The sequence below is a fragment of the Oryctolagus cuniculus genome, chromosome 2 (assembly GCF_051225735.1).
Source record: "Oryctolagus cuniculus isolate XC-2025 breed Fujian yellow rabbit chromosome 2, ASM5122573v1, whole genome shotgun sequence".
Lineage (NCBI taxonomy): Eukaryota > Metazoa > Chordata > Mammalia > Lagomorpha > Leporidae > Oryctolagus > Oryctolagus cuniculus.
The window spans coordinates 176,561,487-176,589,348 of NC_142868.1; the positions used below are offsets into that span (position 1 = coordinate 176,561,487).

The 27,862-nt window shown below is 57.7% G+C and overlaps 1 protein-coding gene across 2 annotated transcripts; it reads right to left on the reverse strand.

Moving 5' to 3' along the window:
* Positions 1–40: 40 nt before the first annotated feature.
* Positions 41–27,862, reverse strand: EHD3 (EH domain containing 3). Of its 2 annotated transcripts, XM_002709932.6 has the most exons (6): positions 27,140–27,862; positions 17,414–17,590; positions 14,011–14,108; positions 5,526–5,938; positions 4,761–4,925; positions 41–2,155 (listed from the first exon to the last, which is right to left on the reverse strand). In XM_002709932.6, the coding sequence occupies exons 1-6, from the start codon at positions 27,364–27,366 to the stop codon at positions 1,628–1,630; spliced, it is 1,608 nt and encodes a 535-aa protein (XP_002709978.1). In that variant the 5' UTR covers positions 27,367–27,862; the 3' UTR covers positions 41–1,627. The 2 variants fall into 2 exon arrangements, with proteins under 2 accessions (XP_002709978.1, XP_089183906.1); XM_089327780.1 differs by lacking the exons at positions 14,011–14,108; positions 17,414–17,590; positions 27,140–27,862 and adding an exon at positions 7,548–9,134.

Sequence of the window (27,862 nt, forward strand, 5' to 3'; positions counted from 1 at the left end):
CCTCAGCTTCCCATGCAATGGTGCTCATGGCCAAGGCGGGTACCAAAGGATTAAGTGTGCTGTATTATCATGAGTAAGGACAATGCACTGCAGTAGTAAGCACGTCATCGATACATAGAATATTCTATCGTCAGAACACAGGTACAAAATAAGTTATCCTTGCGTTGTTTCCCATCACAGGAGGAGCACAGCATACAAAGTGAGTGGACAGAGCGGCCAGGGAGCAAGCCAGGGGAGAGGCCGTGGAGGGGGCTGTAGGGCACTGAGTGTGGCGGGGATTTGCCCAGGACAGGTCAGAGTCCTTGGGGACGCCACAGGGAAGGAGACCCCAGACCTCTCCAGTTAGCCTGCTGTGAGTGAGCACAAAGTCCCACCTGATCCAAGAGTGGTGGCTGTGTGGGAGCTGGGCTGATGCAGGCTGCTGAGGGGGAGGCTGGGCAGGGGCAGGCTCAAACAGCCTCCAGCAGGCTGCCCATGCTCCTGCTGCTGCTGCTGCTGGCCTTGGGTGATGGCAGGAACATGGGGAGCACAGCCTGAAGGCACGGTTTTTCTCCTGTGACGTGACAGATGGTCGGAATGATGGCCCACCCAATGCTGGCGAGGCCACCTCCCCTTGCCAGCCTGCTGGGAGGGGTCCTGCAGGCCGGACTGTGGACTGTGCTCTGTGGTTTGTCATGGGGTAGCAGTGCTGGGATCCTGCATACATCCCAGCACAGGGGAGAGTCTGGGGGTCTGAGGGCCTGGCTGTGTATCCCCTCTGCATCGCAGTGACTTCTGTGACCTGGGCTCTACACAGTCTTGTGAGAGGCTCTGCTGTGCACAGCGAGGGTAGGCGCGGATGCATACTGAGCTGTGACATCAGTGACAGCCACTCAGGGTCACGCACACAGTGCAGGCTGGGTCAGTGTGGGTCAAGGACAAGCATCTCAACACCACGGGCCAGGTGGGATGAAGAACGGCCCTGCATTGGTGCCCTGGGGTGATTTTGAAGGAAAGGCTGCAGGACAGCACCCTCACTCTTTCCTACCATTACTGTCTCTCCTCTCTTCCACTCTGGGATCTTCGAAGTGAAGTTCAAAGCCAAGTTTACTGAGGAAGACAGTCTCAGATGAGGAGAGAACACTGGGGGCCCCAGTGCCCTGGAGGAGCTGCCCTTCCTCCATTCTCCTTGCCACTGCCCCCTTCCCTCATACCTCCTAGCCCCTGAGAACATTTCTTAGTAGGAAGCCGAAGAGGGAAGAATAAATGCACAGAAAGAAGTGAGTTGCCTGTTATGTGAGAAGCTGTCTGCATCTGCTCAAAGCCCGTGTATGGAGGCACTGAGGGGGGCGGATCTGGGCTGGGTGAGCCATCTCTGGGCGAGTGATTTGCCTTGGGTCTTTAGGGAGTGAGAGATAGGAGGGCCAGAGGAACGGAGGCACAGGCTCGAGCCCTGGGACCTGGAGTGCTTCCTCTTTCTAGAACTCCAAGAACTTGGTTATGTCCCAAGCAGGGTCAGCCTGGAGATGTGGGAATGGATCTGCTTCCCATGTGTGTGCATGTGTGTGAGCATGTGTGCACGTGTGTGGTCACCACTCCCATCTCCAACACCTGCCTGTCGAAGCCCCTCCCGCCACACCTCATCCCGTCAGTCAGCGACTTTCCTCTTGGAGGGGGGCAGGAGGTGGGCGGGCAGCTCGTTGGGCAGCTCGTGCCCCTCCAGCTTGACTTTGATGAGGTGGTTGGCCAGGGCGAACTCCTCGTCATCCAGCATGCCGTCCTTGTCAATGTCTGCCAGCTTCCAGATCTTGCCCAGCACACTGTTGGGCAGCTTGGAGCGCACCATCTCCTTCTTCGCATTAGCGCCTGTGATCTTGCCGTCCACCGGGGACAGGGTGTAGAAGATCTCGTCGTACATGGGCTTGTCCCTGGCCACCACCCACTCTGCATCGTCGATGCCCTCCCCAGCCCCTTCCCCGTAGCCATGCCCGAAGGGGCCGTGCAGGGTGCCCTCGAACGCTCCTCCCTTCACCATCTGGACGGGCCGCTGGGTCTCCTCCTGGCGCACCAGCACCATGAGCTGGGCAATGTCGTGTGCCAGCATGTCATCCACCACCTCCAGCAGCTTGCTCTTCAGCGGCTGGAATTTGCTGAAGTCCTGGGCCTGGAGCTGGTCCTGGGGAGAGGGAGGGAGGGAGGGAGACAGTGAAGACACAGGAAGGGAGGCAGCAGCCGCGTGCTGGCGGTGCGCTTCCAATAATGCCGGGACGTCCACAGCCCAGCTCCTATCCCCAGGGCTAAGTGGGTCACCTCGGAGAATCGTGGAAGACAGGAGAGAGGAACAGGAGAAAAGGCACAGTGGGCCAGGATGGAGTCTATGAGCAGTAGAAAGGTGGCAGGGACAGGGGACTTTAACAAGTATGGGTTTGGTCTCTTGTGATTGAGAGTAAACCATCGCGCTTCTCTTTATGCCAGCTCGGCTGTGGAATGGATTCTTCTTTCTCAGGCATGCGTGGTTGCTTATGGGAATTGGCTCATAAGAATATAGGATACACGTGGGGGAAGGGTGACTTGGGACTGGAGTCCGGGGGTCTCTGCTTTAATGAAGCTTGAAGACGCTTCATTATGAGTACTTTCACTGCGTCCCCTCGGTCACTGCCCCAAGGGGTTGAGAAGTCACACTCCACCCCCAGTGAGTGAGAGAAGCCGAGAGCAACTGGAATCAAACCCTACTGGCAGCCAAAGCCATCCTCACAACCTACAGATGTCCAGGAGGATGCTCATGGGAATGACCCGGAGAGAGTTCTCAGAACACTGGTTTCTCCCCTGTGCGTTTCAGCGGAGGGAGGGGCAGGAGCAGACTTTCCACGCTCCCTTCCTTGCCTCTGTGTGACGACCCACCCTCCACTCTGTATGGTTCTGTCACGTTCAAAGGCCCTAGTCTACCACAGCCAGCTTCTCCTTGGCCTCTAGGGGGTGACAAGGGGAGCACTTTGTGTTCTTGCCCTGGCTCTGGCCATAGCAACCCCAGAACGCTGGGAGGAAGCCAGCACACAGGGACAGGCGTGTTGGGTTCACTGCAGAGAAATTCAGAAACACCCTCAGCTACATTTCAAGAGCGAGTGTGAACCTGGATGCTTCTCACCTCCCTCCTAGGGGCAAGGCTAGGAGGCAGTGGGGGCTGATCGTGGTCTGGGAACCCAGCAGACATGCCTCTCCCTGTGTGTTTAACCCTAGAGGCTCCCAAGTAGGGCTCCTATTGTCACCTGTGGGGGCATGGTGGGTGTGCCCATCACCCCCACCACACACACACACACACACACACACACACACATGACAGCCGTTCACCCTGTTGATTTAGTAGAATCTACAGAGCAGACAGGACACCAGACAGGCAAACAAATGAGGAAGTGCAAAGCACTGATGCTGCACAAGGCTTCTTCATATTAAAAAGCAGGTGTGCGACCCCTTTCAGAGGCCATCTTCCCAAAGATTTGTCTACAGATCATTAAAGTCTGAACCGAAAGACAAAGAGCAGAAGTGCTCCAACCAAGCAGTTTTGAGATCGGTGCCTGGCTCCCAGTAGGCGGTTCTAGGGATGAATGACCAGGGGTACATGCCTCCTTGGGATGTGTGTGCGTGGGTCCTCTTAATTTCACTAGATGGGAAATGGCAGATGTCTCTCAGTGCCTGTGATCAGCTGAGAACCTGCTTCCCAACCTAAAGATGCCAATAACCACAAGAACAAAGTCTGTTACTCGTGCTTCTGTGGCTGCTAGCTTTTGGTTTTCCAATATTCTGATGAAAAAAAAATTAAAAATTTATTTATTTTTATTTCATTTGAGAGAGAGACAGAGAAATAGAAAAGTCTTCCACCTGCTGGTTCACTCCCCAAATGCCCACAACAGCTGGTCTCGGGCCAAAGCCAGGAGCCCAGAACTCAATCTTGGTCTCCCACGTGGGTGGTGACGACCCAAGTACTAGAGCCACCGCCTGCTGCCTGCCTCCCATAGTGTACATTAGCAGGGAGATGGAGTAAGAAACAGAGGTGGACTCAAACCAGACCCTCCAATTTGGATGCAGGCTTCCCACATGGCATCTCAGCCTCTGCACCAAGTGCCTGCCCCTTTAAAATACTTTTTTCTGAGATAATTATCGAATCACAGAAGTTGCAGAAATTATACAGAGGGTAGGGCCTTGGTGCTCACCCTCCAGTGCCCTCACTGGTGACATCACACCTGATGATGGCTATAGTGACTGAAGGGCCCTGGCTGTGGTGTAGTGGGTTCAGTCACCACCTGAGACGCCGACATCAAATGTGGGTGCTGGTTCAAATCCCGGCTGCTCCGCTTCCAATCCAGCTCCCTGCTAATGCACCTGGGAAAGTAGCAGAGCGTGGCTCAAGTCCTTGAGCCCCTGTACCCACGTCGGAGACCGGAAGAAACTCCTGGCTTCGGATTAGCCCAGCTCCAGCCGTTGTGGCCAGTTGGGGAGTGAGCCAGTGGGTGTAAGATTCTCTCTTTCTCTCTCTTACCCTGACTTTCAAATAAATAAGCAAATCTTTTAAAAAATGAAATAAAAATGAAGGGCACGGTCTGGGTGGGGCTCAACTCCGACGGCCCGGAGCTCACACCTGTGCGGGCCGGCTTTGGCAACTGGCAACCTCATTTTACAGAGGAGGCGGGTGCTGAGAGAGCCTGCAGTGGGTACGGCGTAGCGGCTTCCGGCTTGCCAGCTCCCAAGCCACCGCCCCTCATCCTGGAGCCCCTGAGCCTGCTCACCTGCATCCGCTTGAGGTTCGGGAAGTCTCCAGGCGAGATCTGATGCTCCCGCTCAATGCGGCCGTAAATCTCAGCCAGGTTGTTCACCAGCTCCTTCTTCTTGTTGTCCTTCCCGAACACCGAGGGCATCTCCTTCTTCAGGGAGCTGATGATGTAGGCGTGCACCTGGCAACAGGGCCACGCAGAGAGCCTCCCTTTAGGACCGCACCCTCCCCCTTCCTGCACGAACCCTCGCCCCTTCCTCCTCCACCTCCTCCCCCTGAGCCTGTCCCTGAAGTCCTTTCCCTCCCCAGCCTCTTGCTGCACACTGCTTGCAGAGCTGGGCCGGGCGAGTGAAGGTCAAGGCAGTGGTGGGGGTGGCAGGGCAGCCAGCACTCGCCGAGCGCTTCTTAAGGTGCCAGGTGCTGTGGCTGGGGCTTAGATGTGCCCTATCTCATGTCACCTCCAAGCACCCTTTCATTTTACAGATGTGTAGAGAGGCCCAGAGAGACTAAAACCCTGGGGCTCACACAGGCAATGAACAGTGGAGTCCAGCTCCAATCTGGCCACCTGAGCCCAGAGCCATAAGCACTGGACTCTCCTGTGTGCTGGGTGCCAGAGCTGGCATGCCTGGCTGATGCCTGTGATGCCGTGGTTACAGGACCCTGTCATCCCAGCAGCCAAGAGCCCAATCCCCAGAGGCAGCCAGCCAGGGCTCTCGCAGCAGATAACCCAGACTAGGCTCTGTCTACCTGGCCGCCCCTCAACCCCAGGCACCAGTCTCACCTTGGCCAGCCTGGCTCTCTTGATGAGGTCATTGAGCTTGCGCAGCGCAGCATTTCGGGGCAGACTCTGGATGTCCCTGAACAGGTCCTGCTCCTCAGCCTCGAAGAGCTTGCGGTTGTCGGGGATGAGCAGTGGGTGGGACCAGAAGGAGCCGATGTAGACCCGGATCACCTCGGGTGTGTTCACGATCTTGCCCAGTGACCACATGAGGGCGCCGTAGACGCGCATCAGCTGCTGCGTCTCGATCTGGTCCGCCTTGTTCAGCACCACCCGCATCTTGTCCTCATGGTTCTTGAGGGCCTTGATGACCTCCGAGAACTCGTCGGAGATGTCCAGCTTGTGGGCGTCGAAGAGCAGGATGATGCGGTCCACACGCTCGGCAAACCACTCGAGGACAGCTGCGAAGTCGTAGCCTGCCGGCACAAGCATCATCAGCCAAGATGTGGAATCAACCCAGATGCCCACCAGCTGCTGACTGGATAAAGGAAATGTGCTATACACACACTGTGGAATGCTACGCAGCCAGAAAAAAGGATAAAATCCTGTCTTTCACAACAGAACGGATACAAGTGGAGGCCATATGCTTGGTGAAATGAGCCAGTCCCCAAAAGACAAACATCATCAGTTTCCCCTGATTTGTGGTAACTGATACACAGAGTACAGAAAAATGTACACGAGCGACATGGACATTTTGAGATTTGATGACTGTTTACAGCCCATGTCTCTACTCTTGAGGAACAGTGCTTTCTTTCTACTTACTACTTATTGAAATCTTTACTTAGTGGAGGGTTAAGCTTGTGATTATAAAATTCACAGAGTATGTCATTGTAAAGATTAAAGAATAAGGAAGGAGAGAAGGTAGAGTGGGAAGCATCGCCACATGCCTAAATTTGTGTGTATGAGATACAGGAAATTTGTTCAGCTTATATAAATGAAAGCTGTTAAATGTCGAGTTGGCTGGAGCCTATGTTCCCAGCCAAGTCTCTGACTTGGTCAGGCTGGGTTGGGCATTTCTAACCAGCGCCCAGGAGGTGCTGATGCTGCTGGGCCACCTTAGGCCCTACTGGTTCTTCATCATCATCATCATCATCACCACCATAGCTAACAGCTCGTACAGCACTCATGGGGCGCCCAGCACTTCTCTCGTGACTAGGACCCTCTGAGATACACTAACATTGGCCCCATTTTTCAGATGAGCAACCAAAGCACGAGGAGGCAAGCGGTGGGCTCGGCTTGACTCTGGAGGGGGACCCAGGCCGGCACTTCATCCACACCCCCGACTGGCTCCCACAGGCGGCCGTTTCAGAGCAGGCTTCTGCTGCGGCAGGGCTTGGCGGGCACAGGAAGACCTGCTGCTGTGCCAGCATCTGTGAGGAGATCCCAACCAACAAATGGAGGCAGGAGCCTGTGGTGACTGCCAGCGTCCACACGTCTCTGCCTTCCACCCCTCCGCCTCCAGGCAGCATGTCCCCACGGGGCTTTCTCCAGGATCGGTGAGCAGCTCAAACGACTCCGGAGTCTGCGCTCCCGGCTCCTGTCAGGTGGACCCAGGAGGCCAAGAGCAGCTGAAGGATCCATGGTCCGACTCCCCAGCTTACAAAGAGGGAAACTGAGGCAGGCGAGGGCTGCAGCAGGCCCAATATCAATCCAGCAGCGCAGGAGGAACGTTCCTGCTTGGTGTGGACGCAGAGCCCGGTGCAGACCAGACTCCACCTTCTCCGCCAGGAGGCGAAGCCCAGGGGAGCGCGACTCCAGCAGGAGGACACCGGGGCTCTGTGGGTCCTGTCTCAGAGGTGGTGGGCAACCCAGCCGAGACCACCCTGCTCGTAGGCAGTAGCCAGTGGGGCACCACGACTCTTGTAGCTCCCTAAATCCAAGTTCAGTGCTTGCTCCAGCTGGGGAGCGTTCACATCATGACCTCATTTCACTCTGGCCAGCTGAGGAGGTCACTCCTTTCCAGAGAGGAAGCTGAGGCTGAGGAGGAGGAGGGGAGGGGGCAGCAGGGCTGGGGGGTGCACTGACCTGCAAGCCACTCTTCATCAGGACTCAAGCCTGCACAGCTCCCTGCCCCCACCTCCCCGCCATGGCTCTGGCCTATTTTTATCCTCCCTGCAGTACAGCTGTGGCAGAGCTGCTCCCACCTGCCAAAGGGGGAGGGCAGAAGGGGCTGGAGGGCTGGGAAAATCAGAGCCAGTTCTCCCCCTCCCCGCCCCCCCTTCCCCGCTCCCCTGCTCCAACCCCTACCCTGAAAAATAGGCCATGGCTTAGCGGCTGCACAGGTGCCCTGAGCAGCAAGCCTTGCCCTCCTCAGCAGGTGGAAAGGGCAGCACGAGGCCCCTGCACGCTGCTGATTCCCATGGATTTCAGCTGCAGCGGCGCAGGCCATGGGGAGCGGAAGAGCGGGCGGCTGCTCCCCACTCCACCTGCCGGCAAAGCTGGTTGCACAGTGGCTGCCCTATGAGCGAATGGGTACTCATCCAGGTGAGAGGGGCCCAGCCCCAGCACTGTACCCCATTCCCTGGGTTGGAGGCTCCAGCCCGGAGGACTTCATGTAAGAGGAGGCTGGGTCTGCAAAGGGCTGGGTGTGTGAGTGCAGCTCCCAGCAACCTGAACACTCCCTGTTCTGGGGGTTGGGGGCAGGGGGATGTCAGCCACTTGTCTGGGCTGCCAGTGCCTGTCCCCACCGGCTGGTGATGGTGACGGTGCCCTGGCTGGTCTGTGCACACTCACGCATGCGCCAGTTCCTCTGTGCTCATCCTGCTGGCAGGTTGGGTAGCAGGCATACTTGTGGGTTTCTTCTGTGCCTGGTGTGGTGCCTGGCACAGTGCAGGTGCAGCATTTGCTGAACAGAACCCACAGGGGAGCCCTGTTCTGTACTTCACGAATGGGAGATGGCAAACAAAGCATGTTTGGGCCTCAGTTTCCCGGTCTGTAAATTGGACACCACAGCAACTTAGCCACAGGGTTGCTGTGAGGATCAAATCAGAGAATGAAGGAGAAACTGTGTGGCTGTGACCTTGGCTGTTGACATGGCTCGTCCCCTTTATACAGAGCTCCTGAGTGCTGGCTGCAATGAGAGGGGGCATGCTGGACAGGGGTGACCAGAGGAGGAGGGGCTGAGCCCACTTCTGTGTCGGCCCAGCTACGAACTGGCTGTGTGTCCTTGGGCAAACAGCGTCCCCTCTCTGGTCCTTGGTGTCTTTGTCAAGCTGTGAGGTTGGGCTGGGCAGTCTCGGAGCGTCCTTTCGCAGCTCACAATTCTGGCTCCTGAGACGAGGTATGAGGTTGGGGAGTGCGGCAGGATGGACGGTGACGAGATGCCGGGAAGCTTCCGCGGGCACAGGGGGACAAGAAGGCTGCAGGCTACTGTCTTCATTAAGACGCCTCGGGACGCGCATGTGATGTCCGCGCCTGCCTGGGGCAGACAGGTGGCTGCTCGGAACCCTCGCTGTGATTTTACAAGCACCCCTCACCCCCCCCTTTTGCAAACGCTGTACACTCCGGCAAGCTGCTTTCAAATGACAGCCGTAGCCATGCCGGGGCTTTCTGCCCGGGTGAGGCTGTGAGGCCGTGGGAATCAAGCCGTGTCTCCCTGGGGCCCTCTGAAGCACAGCCTCCTTGTTCCTGGCTAAGCCAGAGAGGGTGGGGCCTTCAGAATGGAGCTCTGCTGTTTCCCTGAGCTGGGCTGAAGTGCATATCCAGGAATGGGCACAGATTGGACCCAGGAAGGAAAAGCGCTGTCCCATTAATTTTTCTGGGCAAGCCTGAACCTCAGCTTTCCCAGCTATAAAATGGGGGCAGGAATGACTGTAGGACAGGTCCTTGGGGAGCCATGGCAACAGGATGGGGCAGCAGAGGGAGGGCTGCACTCAGCCTGCAGACTTTGCCCCCCATGCAAGGTGACCTGAGAGCCCAGGCCAGGGCCCCTGCTCTCCCTGGCTGCAAGAACAGACCTGAGACCCATGATGGTAGCTCAGGAGCACCTGCGGCAGCCCAGGACGCACGGACATGGACTGGGGGCAGAGTGCAGAGTGCAGAGGCTGCGCTTCCTGGAATTCCTTCCGGCAAGTTTGCTGGGCTGTGAGATCAGGGGACAGACGGGGACAGACGCCAGCCGGAGCCTGTGCAGCCTGCAGCTCCGGGGCACTGGAAAGAAAGCGTCTCTGAGTAGCGGCCAGCAGAGGAAGTCAATGAGACAAATGCAGTCAGCAAGGCGACTCCTCCAGCACCGGCCAGCTGCCTTGCTCTGTGTTTTCAGCTGTGTGACCACATGGGATCCGGGTCACTCGGCATGGGCCGGGGGGGTGGACAGGGCAAACACCTCATACAGAGCAAGGATAGGGCACACAGGTGAAGGGGCTTACCAAGATCACACAGCCAGGTGGAGGCCAACTCAGATCCTGGCCTCCCACCCTCTTCTTAGCTGAGAGCTGAATGCAAGCAGAGCTCAGGGGCCTGAGCCCTCAACCCGGGTACTCCCCTCGGTGGCTACCAAAGTGCCATCTCTCTCAAAAACTCTTTGTTGAGATTTAAGGACATCTTCGCCAGAGAGGGCAAGGCATCGCTTTCCAAAACGGGAGCTGACCATGGGAACAGATGCTACCCCAGATGCCTCCTCCTGGAAGCTACTGAGGCGTGATCGGGCAGACTGGTCCTTTCCAGGGGTGTTGGCCTCAGTGCCCATGCGGGTGTATATGGGCAGCTGCAGGCCCAGCTCCAGTGCAGGTGCCAGGGACAAGAGAGGGGTGGGGGGCTGTGAGCATTAGCACAGACCCTCCAAGGTCTGGGCCCTGGAGACCCCCAGGGGAAGCGTGTAGGTTTGCCTTCTTTCCTGCTGCCTGGGTTCTTCCTGAGCATTCCTTCCCGCTGCAGCTCTGGGCCCTGGGCAAGACTCCTGTCAGGAAGGAAGGGGTCCATGGGGAGGAGCCCCCAGTGGTGCACCTGGGCCGTGAGCACAGAGCCCTGGCTAGGGGGACTTTTCTAGGGGTGCCAATGGGGCTTTCAGGCTGAGAAGCAGCCAGGAAATGCAGTTCCCAGGCGTGAGGATGCGCGGCTTCCCGGAGCCCACCCACTTCTGCCGCATCCTTGCTTCTTCCCAGTAATGAGCCTGGCCTGGCACATCCTGCCGCTTCCAGAAACTGCCTCCTTCCTGCCTCTCCTGCCCACCCCGCGCACCTTCATCCAGAGACAAGGGCTGGTCTGGAACGGCCCACACTCTGCTCCTCAGGTGCCCCTGGCTTCACCCCACAAGACACTCCCAAATCCCAGGCCCCTGTAGAGGAGCCACACCCACACTCTCGGCTGGGCCCTGGCCTTGGGAGTAGCTCGTTCTCCCGGAGGGGAAGTCCAGGGTGGTTGTGGATGCCCCTGACACCAGTGCCCCCTTTTTCCTGGTGAGTCAGCTCCGGGCCAGGCAGGAGGCTGGGTGAGAACATGGCTGGGTTTCAGGCTTGCTCGCAGGCCCTCACGCTGGACACAGTCTGCAGCCCCATCCATGGGTGCCTGGCCTGCCCTGCTCTGGCTGGAGGGAAGGAAGAAGAGGGAAATTGGCTCTGTGGCCAAACCCAGGCATCCAAGAGCCTAGACTAGAAGCCACGACAGAGCGCGCTCCACTCTGCATGCATGCTTGCCTGTGCGTGTGTGCACGTGTGCGTGCAGGAGGGGCTATGTGGGAGCGTTTAACCTGACAGTCCAGGTCCTACAGTGGACTGAGAGGATGGAGAAGAGATTTGCTCAAAGGGAACTTGTCTGGTCTGGGGACTCCTGGTAACTGACGGGGTCTGATGTCTCCCACTGACTTTCCTGGCTCTCCAGGGTGCTGAGACCAGCACTGCCCCAAGCTGGTCATGCAGTGCGGGTGGCCCAGCCCTCAGCTTGTTTGTGTCACAGGCTGCTTTTGCCAACAGCAGCATTTATGAATAGTCTGGACTCGAGAGGGCAGAGGACACACTGGCCTGCACAGCGCTCACTGGGCTATCACTTCTCCCAGGGATGGGTGGGACCGGTACTTGGTCAGTGTGGGTAGCATACCAACCACCCAGTTTGTGTAGGGAAGTCACTACTGGGGTCCAAAGACAAAGGCAGGAGAGAAGGAGGAGGAATGGGAAAATGAACTGGCAGTGGAGCTGAGGAAGGCAGGAGTCACTGGAGTCAGGGCTGCCACATACAGGTGCACAGGCTGTGCACTGTGCAAGTGCAGAGTCCACTTGTATAGATTACTCTGGGGTTGGATAATGGGTGGCCACGGCTGGAATGTAAGTGGGGGAGGAGAGAGCTCCCCGCGACGCAGACCCAGAGCTGAGATCTGTGTTTGCGTTATGGTCTATAGACCTCCAAAGGGGGCTCCGTGGTGCCTCACCCCTGGCTGCACACGGGGACCCTGAGGCTCAGGGGGAATGTGATCTGTTGAGCCTCACGCAGGTTTTAAAGCCTAGAACTCCAAACCCCTGCTCAGGTTGCACGGCTTTGTGGGTGCGCAGGCACCACCCCCTGCTCCTGGCCCTCCAGGTAGTGTGGCCTGGGGGGTGTTGGCTCTTGCAAGCTTCTCTTGAGGGGACCATGCTGAGCCGTCCCAGGTGGGACAAGGCATCCCCTGTATGCCTCAGCTCAGGGGGAGCCAGAAGAACCACGTGAGGCTGGGGCTGGGGCTGCCTGGGACAAACGGACGAGACTGAGAACCACCCAGATGGTGTCCACAGGGGCAGGGCCCAAGTGCTTCCCAGGGACAGTGGGCAGGAGGGAGCATGGGACGCCCCTCTCCTCCCTGGCCCAGGCTTCTCTAGCTTTAGACCGGTTCCCTTCGCCTTCAGCACCCAGCCTAGTGCCAGGCTCCCTGGACCCTTGCAGGGGGACACTGTGACCTCCAGGGCACACGGCCAGCCAATCACAGGAGCTGTGAACAGTTTCCCTAGTGCTCTCCCGGCTCTGCTGCTTCCTCCCCAGGCTTTCCCTCCTTGGGGTGGGGGCAACAGGGCTTCCCTGCACAGATTCTCAGCCTTCTCACCCTGCACCTGCCCCAGGGCAGAGACTCCAGGCCGAGGGTCCCTTAAGAACTGGCTGGGGAAACCTGCCAGCGCAGGCTTTGTCCACCTGCGCATCACATGGGATACCCCCAAAGAGCCCCACCTGGGCCTGTCCCCCACCACCTGCCCTGGTAGGAAGAGAGCCCCTGGCCTCAGAGGGGAAGCCAGGGCTGCCCGCAGGAGCTCTGGCCTAATTCCAGCTTGGGCACCAGCAGCCGGCTCCCAGCCAGGGGCTCGTGCCACTCGGGGCTCCTGGTACACAGCTGAGAGGCACTTGCCTGTTGCCCTGGGAATCTCTCCCAAGGGAATGGGGCGGCGGGTGCTGGCTGGGGAGGCCAGGCCCATGGGGATGGGGTTTCTGGGCCCCTTGCTGTGACGCCACAGCCATAGGCAGCACAGACCTGCACTTGCCGGGGCAGGAGACACACAGCAGAGGGCTGAGGCCCACACTGCCGGGAAGCAGTCTCGGCCGTTTCCCAGAGAAGGCCGGCGGCCCCAGCCTCCCTTCCCGGAGGCCGACCTCCAGGGGCCAGACTGGCTTGGCTGGAGTCCCAGCTCCCGGCACCAACACTGGCGGGGGAGGGGTCTGGCTTCATCTGATTTTTTTTCTTTTTGCCAGAGCTACAATATGCAGGACAGAGAGGGTGGGGGGCTAGCCAGGGCTCACAGCAAATTGTGGCAGGAGAGAGGCTGGGGTTGGGGGTGTGGAGCAGGTGTCTGTAGCTTTTTACAGCATCAGTCTGGTCTTGTAGGGGCCAGGAAAACCAAGGGAGAGCAGGATGAGGATGATCTGAGATTCTTCATGATGGGACATCTACTACGTGCAGGACCACTGGCAGCTTTACTTATATGTTTTCTTTTAGCCCTCAAACACCCCGGTAAGATGGGTAACACCATCTCCCCACTCTACAGATAACTAGCTGACATACAGAGATACCTGCCCAGGCTCACTTGGCTCAGAAGCGACAAGTCTGGCCCCAGAGTTCTGTCCCTGCTGGGAGACCTTGCTGAGTGAGCAGTGACACTCCGTGTGTCTGCAGTGAGCGGGTTCAGGGTGCTCCCACATGCCCCATCCTCCTCCCCTAGGAACCGAGCATGAGGCCACCTCTGCACGTACCCACTCCCTTGGGTTGCACGGTCCCAGGACAGGGACTGCAGGGACTTGAGAAGGACGTCAGGGTCTGGCCCACGGCAGGCTCCCTTTAGAGAATGAGGAAACTCACTGAGGTCAGTGACATCTCCATTATACAGATGAGAAGACTGAGGTTGGCTGTCTGTCGAGCTACATGGTTCCTGAAATCACCGAGGGGCGCTTGCCTGGCAGCGCCCTGCATAGCATGCAAGGTGTGGCAGCTCATCGAGGGACAGCAGGGCCCAGGGGCTTCCCTTCTGGGATGCAAGTGTGAAGACACTGGAACCTCCCGTGGAGTTGGAGTCCAGGGCTGGCACGCCGCCTGGCTTACCTCGGCTGATCCTCTGCTTCTCCCCGGACAGGATCCCCGGCGTGTCGATGACGCTGATGCTCTCCAGCACGGGATTGGGCAGCTGGGCACACACGAACCTGCACAGGCCAGAGGAACGCTGCTGTGAGCCTGGGGTCCCGGGGAGCTGATGCTCCCTGTAGAGTGACTGTGCGCCCTGCATGTGGCCTCGTCTGTCGGTGGGGCAGCATCTGACACTCCCTGATGCCCATGGGCAGGAATCAGCAGCTGGGCAGCCGGGGACACGGACTCCCAGGTGTGCCAGAGCAGACTGAGAGCCCTGGCGGTGGCCTCGGCATCTGTGCTCCAAGGAAGCCCCTGGGGCGAGGCCGAGGCAGCTGTGGTTTGTGCCCTACTGTTGGGGACGGTGGGATAGCCAGACCTCAGTCCCTGCCCCCACAGAGCACAGCCTGCCCCGAGATGAGATGAGGGGCAATGGGACCTGCGCCCCAGGGGAAGTCAGTGAAGGGTGTGGAAGATCCAAGGCAGACAAATCGCTCCTGGGGAGGACTTCCTGGAGGAGGCAGCATTGGCAATGGTCTTGAAAAACAAGCCACACCAGGAGGGACGGTTATTCAGGCATCTCTGCAGCTCTGTGAATGCCAAGCACAGCTCTTGTGGTGGCAGTCAGCCTCATTCAGGAGTGGCGGGGGCAGGGCTCTGAAATGGGACCGCCCAGCAGCACGCAGACGGGAAGCCAGAAGCCCTGCGATGCCCTAGTGCAGGCTGCAGCGAAGCTGGTGGCTGATGGCAGAGGCCCCCTGCCCCCACCCCTGCAGTCCTCCTAGCGCACATGCCTGGCAGACTCCAGTCCAGCTAAACCTTCAGGTTCTCAGCGGTGAGTGCTCCCCGGGGCTCGTGCGCCGAGTGCATCCTCCCGTTGCCTCCCTTCCTCCGGTTTATCTGTAGGGGATGCCCCCTTGCACCCTTTCAGCGTCGTCATGCTCATCAGCGTCTGCTTGGCCACAAAGGCCTCGCCAGCCCCCGTGCCTCTGGCCAGTGCTGTCGCCGCATGCTGGAGTCAGCCTCACCCTTCCCCCACCCCCCGCCACTGCTGCTAGAACTGGGGCTTGGTGTGTCTGTTGCCAGAGGAGCTGAACTCTACCTTAGCAAGGCCCTGGGAGGGAGAGCGCCCCCAGCGTTCTACACAGCCACATTCCTTTCCTCTAGGCTGATGGCAGGGTCAGGCGCAGGATCTCCCCGGAGTTGGTTTCCCCCTGCTACACATTCATTCACGGAGATCACAGACTTAATCAGGGATCCCAGACCCCATAACGGCAGCACTGCCCAAGTGTCCCTTATTCTTTTCCCGACACCTTCATACTTGTTGTCTTTATAAATTATTTTTGGGAAAAGAAATGCACATGGTAAACGCTCAACAGTTCTGGAAGGTCTCCCTCCCTCTTTCCCTCCCCCCTCCCCAGTTCCACGCTCTGCACACAACCGCCATCAACAGTCCAGGTCGCCACACTGCACATTTCTTTTCCTTTCTCTCAGATTTTCCTTACCCACCTGCAGGAATAGATAGGGTGCAAAGGACTTGCAGTTTGCATTTTCATCCTTTGATTGACAAAGATGATGATCCATGTGGTGGATATTTTACCCCACATAGACCACCCAGATCCCACCCCCACACTCGGCCCCGGGCTCTCAGGAGCGCACCAGCCTGGGATGGCCACGCCGTGACTTCTGATGCCAGGGCAGACTACATACCACCACGTCTGACCCCACAGGCTATCATCGCTACAGGCATGGCTGTCCCCAAGTGGGGTTAACCACTAACCCTGTGTCCTCTCTTCCAATGAGGCCAGTTACCCCTGTGTGCCCCGGCTGTCCTCTCCTCTCCTCTGCTCACCCCTCTCATCCTCTGCCAGGGTGGTCAGCCACGCCAGGCTCTCCTGCATTTCACATCCTGGTGTCACAACCTCCTCACTGCCCCTCCACGCTGCTGCCACCTTCGTGCCCTGACACTGAGCTCACAGCTTCCTTCCCTCCTTAACCCAAGCCGGACTCTACCTGCCAGGCCATTTTCTCAGTTCCCCGTCCCCCGCGTCCCTCCTGTGGGAGCACTCCCCCTGCCTGTTTGCAATGCCACATTTTAATCACATGGTCCCCTCCCTGCCCCAGTCTCAGAGTTATCAGGGACTCCTGTCATCTCTGGAAAGGTCAGGGTCAAGTTCAGAGTTTCATAAAAATACTGCTCAGGAGAAGAGACGTCAGGGATCTACTGGGCCATGAGCCTCAACTTGCACAGCTGGAAAATGGCCCAGTGGACGGCTGCTTCACAGGCAAGAAGACGTGGCCATGGCATTGCTATGCTCTGACCCTTCTTGCTTGTTTCCACGTGCCAGGTGCTTAGTGCGTTATCTCCTTCACCCCTTGCAAGAAGGTCTCATGGTTATCTACCTTACAACAGAAAAGTTTGGTAACTTGCTCAAGATCAATGAGACTAGGCAGGATCTGGACTTAGGCCAAAGCCAATATTCTTTATCCATTTACAAAATTAGTTGCAAGCAGGGAGAGACAGAGCTCCCATCTACTGTTTCCCAAATGCCCACAACAGCCAGGTGTGGGCCAAAGCCAGGCGCCAGGATCCAGGAAGTCAATCCAGGTCTCCCGTGGGGGCGGCAGGGACCCAATACCACTGGAGCCAGTACTGCTGCTTGCCAGGCTCTGCATTAGCAGGGAGTGGCTGGAGTCAGCAGCCGGGGTACAGAACCCAGGTACCCCCACTACGTGACACGAGCATCTAAACTAACCGGCTAAACACCCACCACCAAATTCTTCTGTACTCTATCTCCACTCAGAAAAGGCAGTTTTAAGAGTGCCAAGTGCAATGCACATGTAAAATTAGATTTATAAGAAAAACAAGCGCAATGAGGATCTGCCAAACAATAACTCAGTGGCCCAGTGAGCTTGCCAAGCACTCCCTCACACTGTGCAAGTCCTCACAATCTTGGTGTCTGTTGGCCTGAACTTGTCCCGGGCGGGGGAGGTGTCCTGTGGAAGGTTGCACAGTAGGAGACTCAGCGCTCAAACCCAAAGCTTCCCCTGCAAGTCCAGGGCTCTGTGCACCAAAGAATATCCAGGAACAGGGGAGAAATCCCAGGCATTATTCGGGCAAGCGTGGGGAACTCTGCCGAGAGCAGCTTTCCTGGGAGGCGGTGGAGATTGGGGGACTGGGGTCTAAGTCACTGTTGATCCCTTTCTGCTTCCCGGTCAGTAGGGATCGGCCCAGCGATGGCAGCTCCCACATCTCCCAGTGGCGACTGACTCAGCCAGCAAGGGACACCCAGGAGACTCCAGGTACGGAAAAGGCCCTGCCCCTGGCCCTCACTTGCCAAACTCCTAGGAGCAGCGAACAGCACACCCCTGCCACACTCACCTGTTCAGGAAGGCGTTGCCGAAGGCGTTGAGTTTCCGGAAGGGTTTCTTGGGGTCCACCACCAGGGCGTTGCCCGGGATGATGCCCTCCACATCGCCCTGCATCACCGCGATGAAGGAGTCAGTGGTCGGCTCGGGACCGATCCTCATGCCGGGGAAATCCTGTTCCAGCAGGTACCTGGATGAAGGGAACACACTCCTAAGGCAGGGACTGTGCTGGGAGACAGCGTGTGGACAACTAGGGAGGCCTGGGAGAGGGCCAGCTCTGAGGAACTGGGCCGGGGAGGTGGGACTTCAGTCACTTCAAGCACCCCGCTGGTCCTTTGGCTTTCCCATGCCTCAGTCAGCGGTGTGGGGAGGGGGAGCGGGACCTGCTGAAGAGCCTGCACCAAGGCACAGCCAGAATCAGACCACCCACAGACTGCTGGCTTGGCACAGGCCATTCTTCAGTCAGCTGGTTATTAAACATAAAAATCAAACTGTACATGATACAACACGCAAACAGTGTCAGGGGAACATTGGGAAAAGTGAATCTGCATCCTGCCCTAGACTTTGGGTATCTGTGCTTTGTATCGCAGATCCTTCTAGGAGTATTCTAGGCACACACGTACTGTGTGTTACCTGTTCACACACAGCCACGCACAGGATCTTAGAGCCCAATATGCTAAGCACCATTGCTTGCTGCACAGCTCTCCCCCTCTCCCCTGCTCCTGTCGTTACCCATTTAATTCAAACTTCCCAAGCCAAGATGATATTCAAGACGCACTACAGCACCTGGCACAAAATCGATACTCAATAAACGAGTTCCCTGCCTTTAGCCTTTGGGAACCAGGCAATTGCGATATACAGCGGTAGGATGTGGCAGGACGCGTTGGCAGGGATGATATTTCTGGTTTGGTTTCAATCTGTTTTCTTACCTGCACCCTCTAACCTAGAGAGGTGTCAAAGTGCCCTTGTAACTGCTGATGCTTTCTGACTGCACCCAGCGCCCCCCACCCCATACAACCGCCTGTTCCCTGGGCATGCACAGCTCGCAACCACAGAGGATGCCGTGTGCTACATGGCCAGGGGTTACAGATCCTGCGGTCATTCTGTGATAATGCCATGTGCACGCATCCTTTTCTGCATACAGTGTTTTGGAGGTAGCAGCATAAGTCTGGTTTTTTCCTCTTCAGGACAAGGTGGAGTTCTGGTATATGGATTCTTAGGAGCCATTGCTGGGAGAAATTTTACGGGTAAAATTAGAGCGGCTTCCATGGGCTGGAAGGAAGAAGGCCAGGGGAGCAGGTTGTATGCAAGATCTCAGCCGAGAGGTGAAGCAGTGCATGAGGGCTTGGTTATTTTCATGATGTGGTTTTTATGGGTGGGACGTCCAAGGTCTAGTCCCACTTGCTGTCTGTGGGGCATCAGGCTGTCTCTCCCTTCCCAGGGCCTCTGCTCTTCATAGGGGTCTGGACAAGGTGGTCCCTAGGGGACCTTCTGTTCCACCAGTCTGTGTTCTTTGCCCTGCTGCACATGGGACCCATCCCGCCCAGGCTGTAGCACATCCACGCTGCTCCAGCCCCTGTTATGGGCACTCTGGAGAAGGCAGGCAGCCTTTTGGGGGGCAGATTGAGCCCCAAACTTCTGGCTATGGCTGTGGTGGGAGGGCTCTCTCCATCCTCTTTTCTTGGCCTGGGCAGTGTGAGCCCAAGGTCACCCGCCTGTCTCCACTCCTCTGGAATCCAAGGGCAAGGGCACAGAGAAACAAGGGGATGGCCTCTAAGGACCTCTGAGCCCCTTGGGAGCTCAGCACAACTTTGAGCCCAAACAGCAGGAGGCCAGGCTGCAGGGGAGGGGGCCCAGTACTGCCTTGGGTTGTGAGCAGCCTATGCAGAGTCCCGCGGGAGTGCTCTAAGAGCAGGATGGGTGAGCCCTAAGGGCTGCTGCCCATGAACCACAGCCTCATGGGTGAACCCTGCCAGGCCTGGGGGCCTCTCGCAGGACAAGAGCTGTTAAGCTGGGAAAGGAGCTCCGAACTGCCCTGTCCTGGGGCCTTTGCCCTTGCTCCACTGGCAGGCTCCCTCTGAGCCTCAGCTGACGGTGCCAGGGCCCCACCCCTCAGCTGACGGTGCCAGGGACTGATTCACACGTGCAGCCAGGGCTCAGAACTGCTCCCGACCAGCCTTAGCTTTACTGCGAGCCCCCCGACACTCACTGCATTTCCACACTCCATACATTGTTCTAAATACCCTGGCAGCATTCTCTCCTCTGGGGGAAACTGAGGCATAGGAGGGCGATTTACTGTCTCCAAGTTCAACAGTAGTAGTGTAGCTGGAACCCAAATCCTGCACCCTGCAGCTTTCCTGAGGAAATCGCTGCCCAGGCAGCCGGTCAGTGTCCCGGAGCGGTCAGAGCAGAGCTGGCCCACAAACCCAGGAAGGGCTCAGCTTTATGCGTAATCTCAGCACGCGGGGTCACAGCTCAGCCTCAGCACCTGGGGTGCTGCTATCAGGTGGCCAGCTGGGGCCAGGGGCCAGGGCTCGGGGCTCCAACCTGAGAGCTCTCTGCCAATCCCAGGCCTTCCCAGGGTGGGTCAGCACCAGGGAGGCTCTCGGGGTCCCTGGTTCATGGACATCCCACCCATGCCCGACGGAAACATCAGGAGCTGCTGACTGCAACTCCAGGGGCAATTAAGCTAGGTTGCTATGGGCTCCCTCCCCAGGGAGCTGGCGGAAGAGCACCGAGCACGGTGGCCCAGGAGGCCACCCCCCCCCCACCACCACCACCACACGTGGCCGCAGGGGCTTCTCGGCTGCCTTGGGGAAGGCCCTTGTCTTTCCAGGGAAGGCAGGATTCCCTCGGGTCACATGGTGGTTTTGAAGGCTGGCACTGCAGTCGGGATGAGAAGAAACCCCAACAGCTGCACACCCGGGCTGCACTTCTTGCTTTCGCGGGTGCCCGCTCCTTTGGGGCCTGGTGAGGAGGCGGGGATTCTGGTTTCTCTACTCCTATGCCCTTAGGAAAGCACTCACCTGATGCTTAGCCCCTCCCTCCAGGGCAGGGGGTGACAGTGCGGACCTAGGCAGCTCCTGTGATGTGCCAGGCACTGTTCTAACTTTCCCAGAGAGCCTCGTACGTCAGTGTCACACCTACTCTATGTGAGCCCTCTACGCCTCCCCACGGGGTGTGCTGAGGTCTCATCAACCCCACTGTAACACTTGGCGCCCGAGCTAGCGTCTCATTGTTAGGGGGAGGAGTTAAAGAGCCAGTCCCAGGTGACGCACCAGTAATTACAGCCAGGAGTGAACCGGCTCTTGGAGGCGAGGATGCATGCTCCTGGCCTGCTAACACTCGGTCTCCCACTCGGCCTCAGATCTCACCGTGGCCGGCTCTAAGGGCTGAGTCCCCCACCCCACCCTGGAATTAGAAGGAGGGGCGGGATAAGAAAAGCCGGGAAGGGACAGTTTGGCAGGAGGCTGACTGGGCAAGCCGTGAGGTGCTGGGACCCACAGCCCAGCAATATCCTCCTCTCTGTAAATATCCATGCTGGGATGCACAGCGCAGTGTCTGGGGTGTGGGAGGCAAAATCTGAAGCTGACCAAAGCAGGACCCAGGCTTGTGAGCTTGAAAAGGGTCTTTTAGAGGAGGGCCAGGTTCCTCATGCAAACCAGGGCTGTGATCTGGGAGGGACTGCTTGGAGGAGAAGCCCTAAGCAGGGCCTGGCAGAGGCCTCGCTGGGCACAGCTGAAATAGAAAGGGGTGGAAAGAACCACTGGGAGGCAGCCTCCAAGATGCTCAGAACCAACAGGGCCAAAGAGCAGGGACGAGTGGCTTCTTCATGGACTTGTCTCACATCCTGTCCCCGTGGGAGGTGTGGTGCACTGCGCAGGTGAACAGAGGGGGACCCACTGCTTCCTGGGGGAGTTACAGAGCCCTGGGCTGGGCCTGTTGTTTGCCTCAACTCCCAGGACCCCATGCTTGCCACCTACATGTGGGGCCCCAGAAACCTGGCCAGGGGGCAAGTGGGGCTGAGCAGAGGGCCTGAGGCTGGGTAAATTCTCAGGGACATTTGGGTATGGCTTGCAGCACTGGGTGCCCGTGACACAAAGACACCACTGTGTCCCAGAAGGGAAATCTATTGAGGAATCTCACGCCTGGCTGCTCTATGGGCAGCCATACAGACGGGCTTCTGTTGTGGGTGCAAGCATTCCCACAGCAGGCTGAAAAAGAAAAGTTAATTCCGGCCTAGGTGGGAACAGCTGGGAGGGGGCCGCCCAAGAGCAAGGAGGGGCAGGAGCCTGCTGTGTCCCGGGGGCAGTTCCAGGCCCTCCCCTTGGGTCTTTCCAGGTCACGGAGCCTCCCAGTTCTATGGGATGGCAGCAACACTGCAGTGTGAAGTTGAGTAAATGCGAGTAGGGGCTACCCAAGTTCAGGGCCAACTTAAAATGCGAAGCGGTCCTAAGAGTTGAAAAGACTCACCCCCACCCCCCACCCCCTTGCCATCCAGTGTAAACTTAGCAAATGCTAACCCCTGAGCAAGTGCAGGGAAGTCCAAAGCACTATGTTTCTTCATGTTTTCTGAAGGAAAGGATTTCGGAACATTTCACTCATTTTTCTGTGCCCTGCTTGGCTGGCAGGCTAAGCACGTGGTCCGCTTTCCTGGTGATCTAAGTACTCAGGGTAAGGCCTCGGAGCCAAGAATCTGAACCCAGTCTGCCCTCCAAGGACTCATGTCTGCAACACTGGGGCCCAGCCCAGGGGCTCAGGAACCCTGCCCAGGGGCTCAAGAACCCTGCCGCTGGAGGCTTGGGGCTGGGGCAGGTGGCTCAGCTCAATGGAAGAGCTGGTGGGTAGTGATCCCATTGCCGGTATGACTGTGCACAAGTCATCCAATGGCCTCAGTCGTCTGCTTTATGAAATGGGAACAGGACTTGGCTTCAGATGACCTCAGAAAGTGGGAGTCTGGGACACCACACGAGCGTTTCCAAAAAGCAAGGGCTACACTGGATATTTGCCCATTTTTGGCACAGACAATAATTAGAGGAAATGAACAGCCTGGCATTGCCTGTCCCCAGATCTGGTTCAGGCACCTCCTCCCTGAAGGCTCCCTGATTTATTCCTACCTTACCCCCAAAGCTGACTGTGCCTCTCTTCCCTGCAAGTCTCATACCTCTGAATCCATATACCTTTTAGATACACTCCCAAAGTATGTAGCACTTTCCACAGGAATTCACTGTCTGTATCTGCATAGTAGCTAAATTGGTCCTTAAGCCAGAGTTCTTAGCTTTAAGCCCAAGGTCAGGAAATTAATCCTTGCTCTGCTGACCACGCAGGGTTTTGGGGAGGCCGTGAAGCGTCCCCGCAGACAGAGCGAGGCAGTGAGTAGGAAACTCTGAACAGCCAAGTTGAGGTAGAGCAGAGTCTATCAGGCGATCCCAGCATGCAGGAGAATGCAGGGGCCAGGCTGCCCAGCCTCCTGATAGCCTCCCCTGGCCTGACCACACCTTGGGAGAGTCCAGCCTGCCCAGGACACCATGTGGCTCTGTCCACAGAGCTCGGCCTCACGTCCCTCCTCCAGCCCTGGGAGGTGTGGAGACGAGAACGTCCCTCTCCCTCATCCCAACCACGCAGAGCTGGACCAGGCTGCCTCCCACCTGCTGGAGGTCAGACTCAAGCTAGAAAGAGGGAAGTAGAGGAGGACGACCCCATGCAGGGTCCTAGAACATGACTGCTGTCCCCGCATCACCCCATGGGTGATACAGATAGGGAACCGGGGCACAGAAGGGCTGGGTGGCATGACCTCAGGTCACCTTCCTAACCCGAATCCATGGCTTGGAAGTGGTGGCGCCTGGGTTCTGATGAATTAGCCCGGGTGCCGTGGCCCTGGTTCCACTGCCATGGCCTTGGACAGAAGTCATTTTTCCTCCCAACATGTGCAAAACCTCATAACTTCCACACACCTGACTTTTAAGGCAGCTCCTGAGCCAGGCCTGGGGCAGGCAGACACGGGGCCTCTGGCCCAGGGGTGGCTCCTCCCTCTGGAAATCCAGCCCCACAGAGCAGGCAGAGCAGAGCCCTGGCAAGAACTGGGCAGCCACTGACCTCAGAGGCTGCAGAGAGACAGGGGTGTTGCCGGGAACGTGGCTGGCAGCAAGCAGTTGGCAGAGGCCCGTGTTCTCTCTGCAACAGCGGCCTGGTTCTCGAATCCTCTGGCTTCCCAGAGGCACCCCCTTCCTCACAGCGGGGAGGCCTGAGTGATGCCGAGAGACAGGGCAGCCACGAGCAAATGCCCTGACACTTTTGAGCCAGGCCAGAACACAAAGTGTTCCCCGAGTGAGGGGAGGCCAAGAGGGCCAGCAGAGTGGTCCTCACAGCCCATAGGGAGCTGGACCTCAGCGTCCAAGCCCCCACCAGAGAAAGCCCCAGGGACCTGCCCAGCCACATTCAACCCCCCTAGGCCCATCCTTGGGCTGTGGTCTGGTTGTGCCTCCCGTACTCAGCCCCTAGAGCAGCTGGTGATCCCTTGCTCCCCGCAGAGGAGAGGAGGGCCCTGGGCAGGGAAGCACTGGGGGCTGTGTGCCAGCACGAGAAACAGCAAGGGAGAGCAAGGGCGGAGGCAGGAGGGACAGTGCGCTACTGTACTGCAAAGAGCCGCTCTGTGTGGCAGGGAGCAGCCACGAGCCCATTTACTGTTTATTTGATTACTCAGGGTTGCCGGGCCTTAAGCCAGGGAAGTTATTTCAGGCAGAGATCAGAGCGCATTAATTAGTCATTAGAAGAATGTCCTTTTCTGTGTGTTCTTCCTGAGACGAGAAATGGTCCCCGTGGCGGGCACACAAAACTGCCAGTGGATGGGCACTCAGGAGGCACAGCGCCAGGTGCCGGGGGACCGAGGGCCAAGGCTGTGCTTTCAGAAGTCGAGGTCTGGGACCCAGAGCAGATGAGCCGAGCAACGATGGAGGATGGAGGCAGGGCAGGAGCAGGGCGGGAGCTGGGGCACTCGCCCCCCCCCCCCCCCCAAGCTGCCTTCACTTGGGGCACCCTCTTGGAAAGCAGCTGCGAAATAAGACTCTTAGACAAAAGTTTGGAAATCAAGAATTGGAGCACAGAAACAGTGCCGTACAACCTTTGGCCTGACAGTTCTGCCTCTGGGACCTGCTGAGTCCCCTTGTGGCCTGAGTGGCTCGGTGCTGTGACACTGGCCAAAAAATAAACCATGACCAACAATCTTAAACATTCTAAAGTAGCTGGTTAAATGAATAATCTCACGTACACACACACACACACAGAGCTGCTTCAAAAGCCCATAAGAGAATCAAGAGATAAATTTTATTTGGGGGCAAAATGTTTAGAAATCCATGAATCTTTTTCTAATATGCGTTTCTCGTGACCTTCCAAAGCCCCTGTGCATATGCAGGGAGCTCTTCTGTAGCTGTTAAAAAATCATGCTTATGTGAAAAATACCCATGCTACAAACTTAAAAAAAAAATCCAGCATCTGAAATTATACAAATGGCATGATCTCAGCTGTGTTATAAAAGAGCTAACATTGCTAGAAAGATAAATATATAATATTTCAAATGTTTTCCCTCTGAGTCATAGGATTATGGATGATTTTTTTTTCTTTTTTCAAATTCATTCTTTTCCACAATTAAAAAAAATACTGTTTATTGGATTTACCGAGAGGGAAGAAAAACATGTAATTTGGTTTGGGAGGGGTCCCTGGGTGCAGCCCTCCTAGCCGTGCTGGCTGAGTCTTGAGGGGAAAGAGATCTTGACGCTTAGCAAAATCAGCAAGGAACCTGAGCGGGCAGGGAGCAGTCTTGTACTCGGAGGATAAGAACGCTTTGGGATCTGCCTCTGCCGGCCTTCCTGCCTCCCTCAGATAAGGAAGAACCTATGGCCATTCGCCTCTGCCACTTTCTGAGACTAGGGACCAGCCAGCAGGGACGCAGACAAAGCCAGGGCAGTGGCTCTTGCAGAATGCACTGAAACCTGTCTGCTGTGCAGGGATCCTGTCCCTAGGGACACTCGCCTGTCCTGTCCTCCCCTCCAGTCTGCAATATGACTGTCGGGAAGCTGCTGGAGGTGAGGCCCCAGATGCTGCCTGTAAGTGCCTGTGCTCTGGGCAGGAGACGCTCCCGACAGTGAGCTCAGAGTTACAACCAAGCTACGAGCAGATAGCCGGGGAGGCCAGGCAAGGTCAGGAGCCATCGGCAAATGGTCTGCGCTTCCTGTGAGGCACAGACCACAGCAGGCAAGGGCAGAGGCCACAAAGGAAACTCGGAAGGGCCTTTGGCAGCCAGGGCATTTAACAAAATAAAGGTATGCATCAGGTCAGGGGTTCTCATCCTGATGAAAATACTATATGAAAATTTGAAATTTGGGGTGGATGGCATTGTCCTAAAGATAGGTCCACAGCTTCCATCAGATTTTCAAAGGAGATGCTGATGTTTTAAAAGGAGCAAAGGATTATTGTCCAAGGGCTCTTGCCTATTCTAACAATAGAAAACAGGCAGGCTCCAACAAGCCCATCATCACCACAGGCTCCATACTTCTTCAGAAATCACCTGGTCTCCCAGAGCCGCTACGTGCAAGGCCATCCACTCCACAGGGCCAAAATCTGACCAGGCGTGACACGTTAGCATGGTGCACGTCCAGCTCCCAGAAGGCTGTGCGACAAGCTTAATGTTAGAGAAAATTAGTACCTCGACAACTAGGAACCACATTCAGCTTTTCCACTCTCCTCGCTCAGGCACAGTGCTCCAACAGCCACTGAGTGGAAACACAAGGGTCCCTGCTTTCAGACGCTCTGCAGAAGATGAGCACCTTGGCTCTGGGGTGGGGTGGGGTCACTGCACCCCATCCCACACGGTAGGGGACTGATGCTCGGTGCTCTGTACAGTTTGGAATGGTTCTCAGTGGCCTGGCCTTGCATTTGCATGGATGGAGGACCACAGTAAAGCCTGTTTTCCAAGGAAAAGGAGGGTTGTCCTCACTCAGGGGACAATTTATGGGTGTCCGTGAAGGCAGGGTGGACAAGCAGAGCTTTCAGAGGCTCTGTCCAGCTCAGCCATCTGTGATTCAAGGGCATGGCTGACTCACCCTCCAAGCCACAGGCCCCTAGCCAACCATCTTTTCATGCACACCTAGAACCCGTGCCCCAGGCCTGCCACGCACCCCTTGACCCCCCCACACCTCAGTCTGCTCACCTGCAAAGTCCAGGCCCTGGATGAGACAATGCCAATGTCCCTTCTGCTACGAGTGCTTAATATTAGGATTGAGTCATTCAGACCCAAACGAGAGAAAAAAGGGCATTCTGCCTCGGGACCCTGCTCTTGTCCAGGCACCCACAGGAGCTCTGCCTCAGAGGAGGACAAGGTGGAGAGGTCAGCAGGCCACCTCCATTCCCCGGGGCCTGTTCCCTGCACACCTCCTCAGCTGCAACTGCCAGGGCCCCCGCAGGAGGGGGCAGCCTTGGAAAGGGAGGAGGTGGTCCTGGCCACCAAGGACAGGTCCCTCCGAGGGCGAAAGGTGCTGGGCAGACCAGGAGCTCTCCCGCCTACGCCTCTGGGGCCTCCCCTCCTCCTCCATGGAGAAGCACAGGGATGGCTCTGAACTTGAGCAGTGCAAACGGACCACCGGGGCCAAGGGGTCAGGGCAGAGGAGAGGCGCCGGGCAGCACGCGGAGGGGGCCCGGCAATGCACCTGTGGGGTGGGCCTCCGACGCCGAGCCGGCTGCTCACCTGATGAAGGTGGTCTTCCCGGTGGAGTACTGGCCCACCAGCAGGACCATGGGCTTGTTGTCGAAGTCGGCGTCCTCCAGGGCCGGCGAGTGGAACTCATGGAAGCGGTAATGCTCTTCCAGGGGCAACAGCTTGGTCTTGTAGAGTTTCTTGAGCCCCTCGCTCACCGTCTGGAAGACCTCAGGGTCCTTCCTCCGGCGATCGTCGGTCCCCAGCCAGCTGAACATCGCGACGGCCGCGCGCCCCGCCGCCCAGGCGCAGCAGGCTCTCGGGGAAGGCGCTGCTCACCGGGAGAGCTCGGAGCTCAGCCGCACCATGGCCCACGCGCCGCCGCTGGCCCCCGGCTTCATTCGGCGGCAGCCCAGGCCGGGGCTCGGCTCGACTCGGCGCCGCGGCGCAGGAGGGCTGCGCTCTTGGAAATAAACGAACGTCGAGGCTGCGAGGAAACTGCCAGATGCCGGGGTCCCCGGCCCCCCTTGCCAGCCCTCGCCCTGGCTCGCGTCGCGCTCGCCGCCGGCTAAGAGATGCTCGGGCTCCGCGGCTGCGCGGTTCGCGGACAGCTCCGCAGCCGCAGCGGCATCCCGCGGCCCCGGCGCCGTTTAAATGCCAGCCTCGCAGGAAGCCGGCGCGCGGAGGAAGTCCCCGAGTGCTGGCAAGGCCGGGCCGGCCGCGCGGTGCCAGCGACGCGAAGCCGGGCAGGGCGCCGCCATGTCTGAGGGCAGC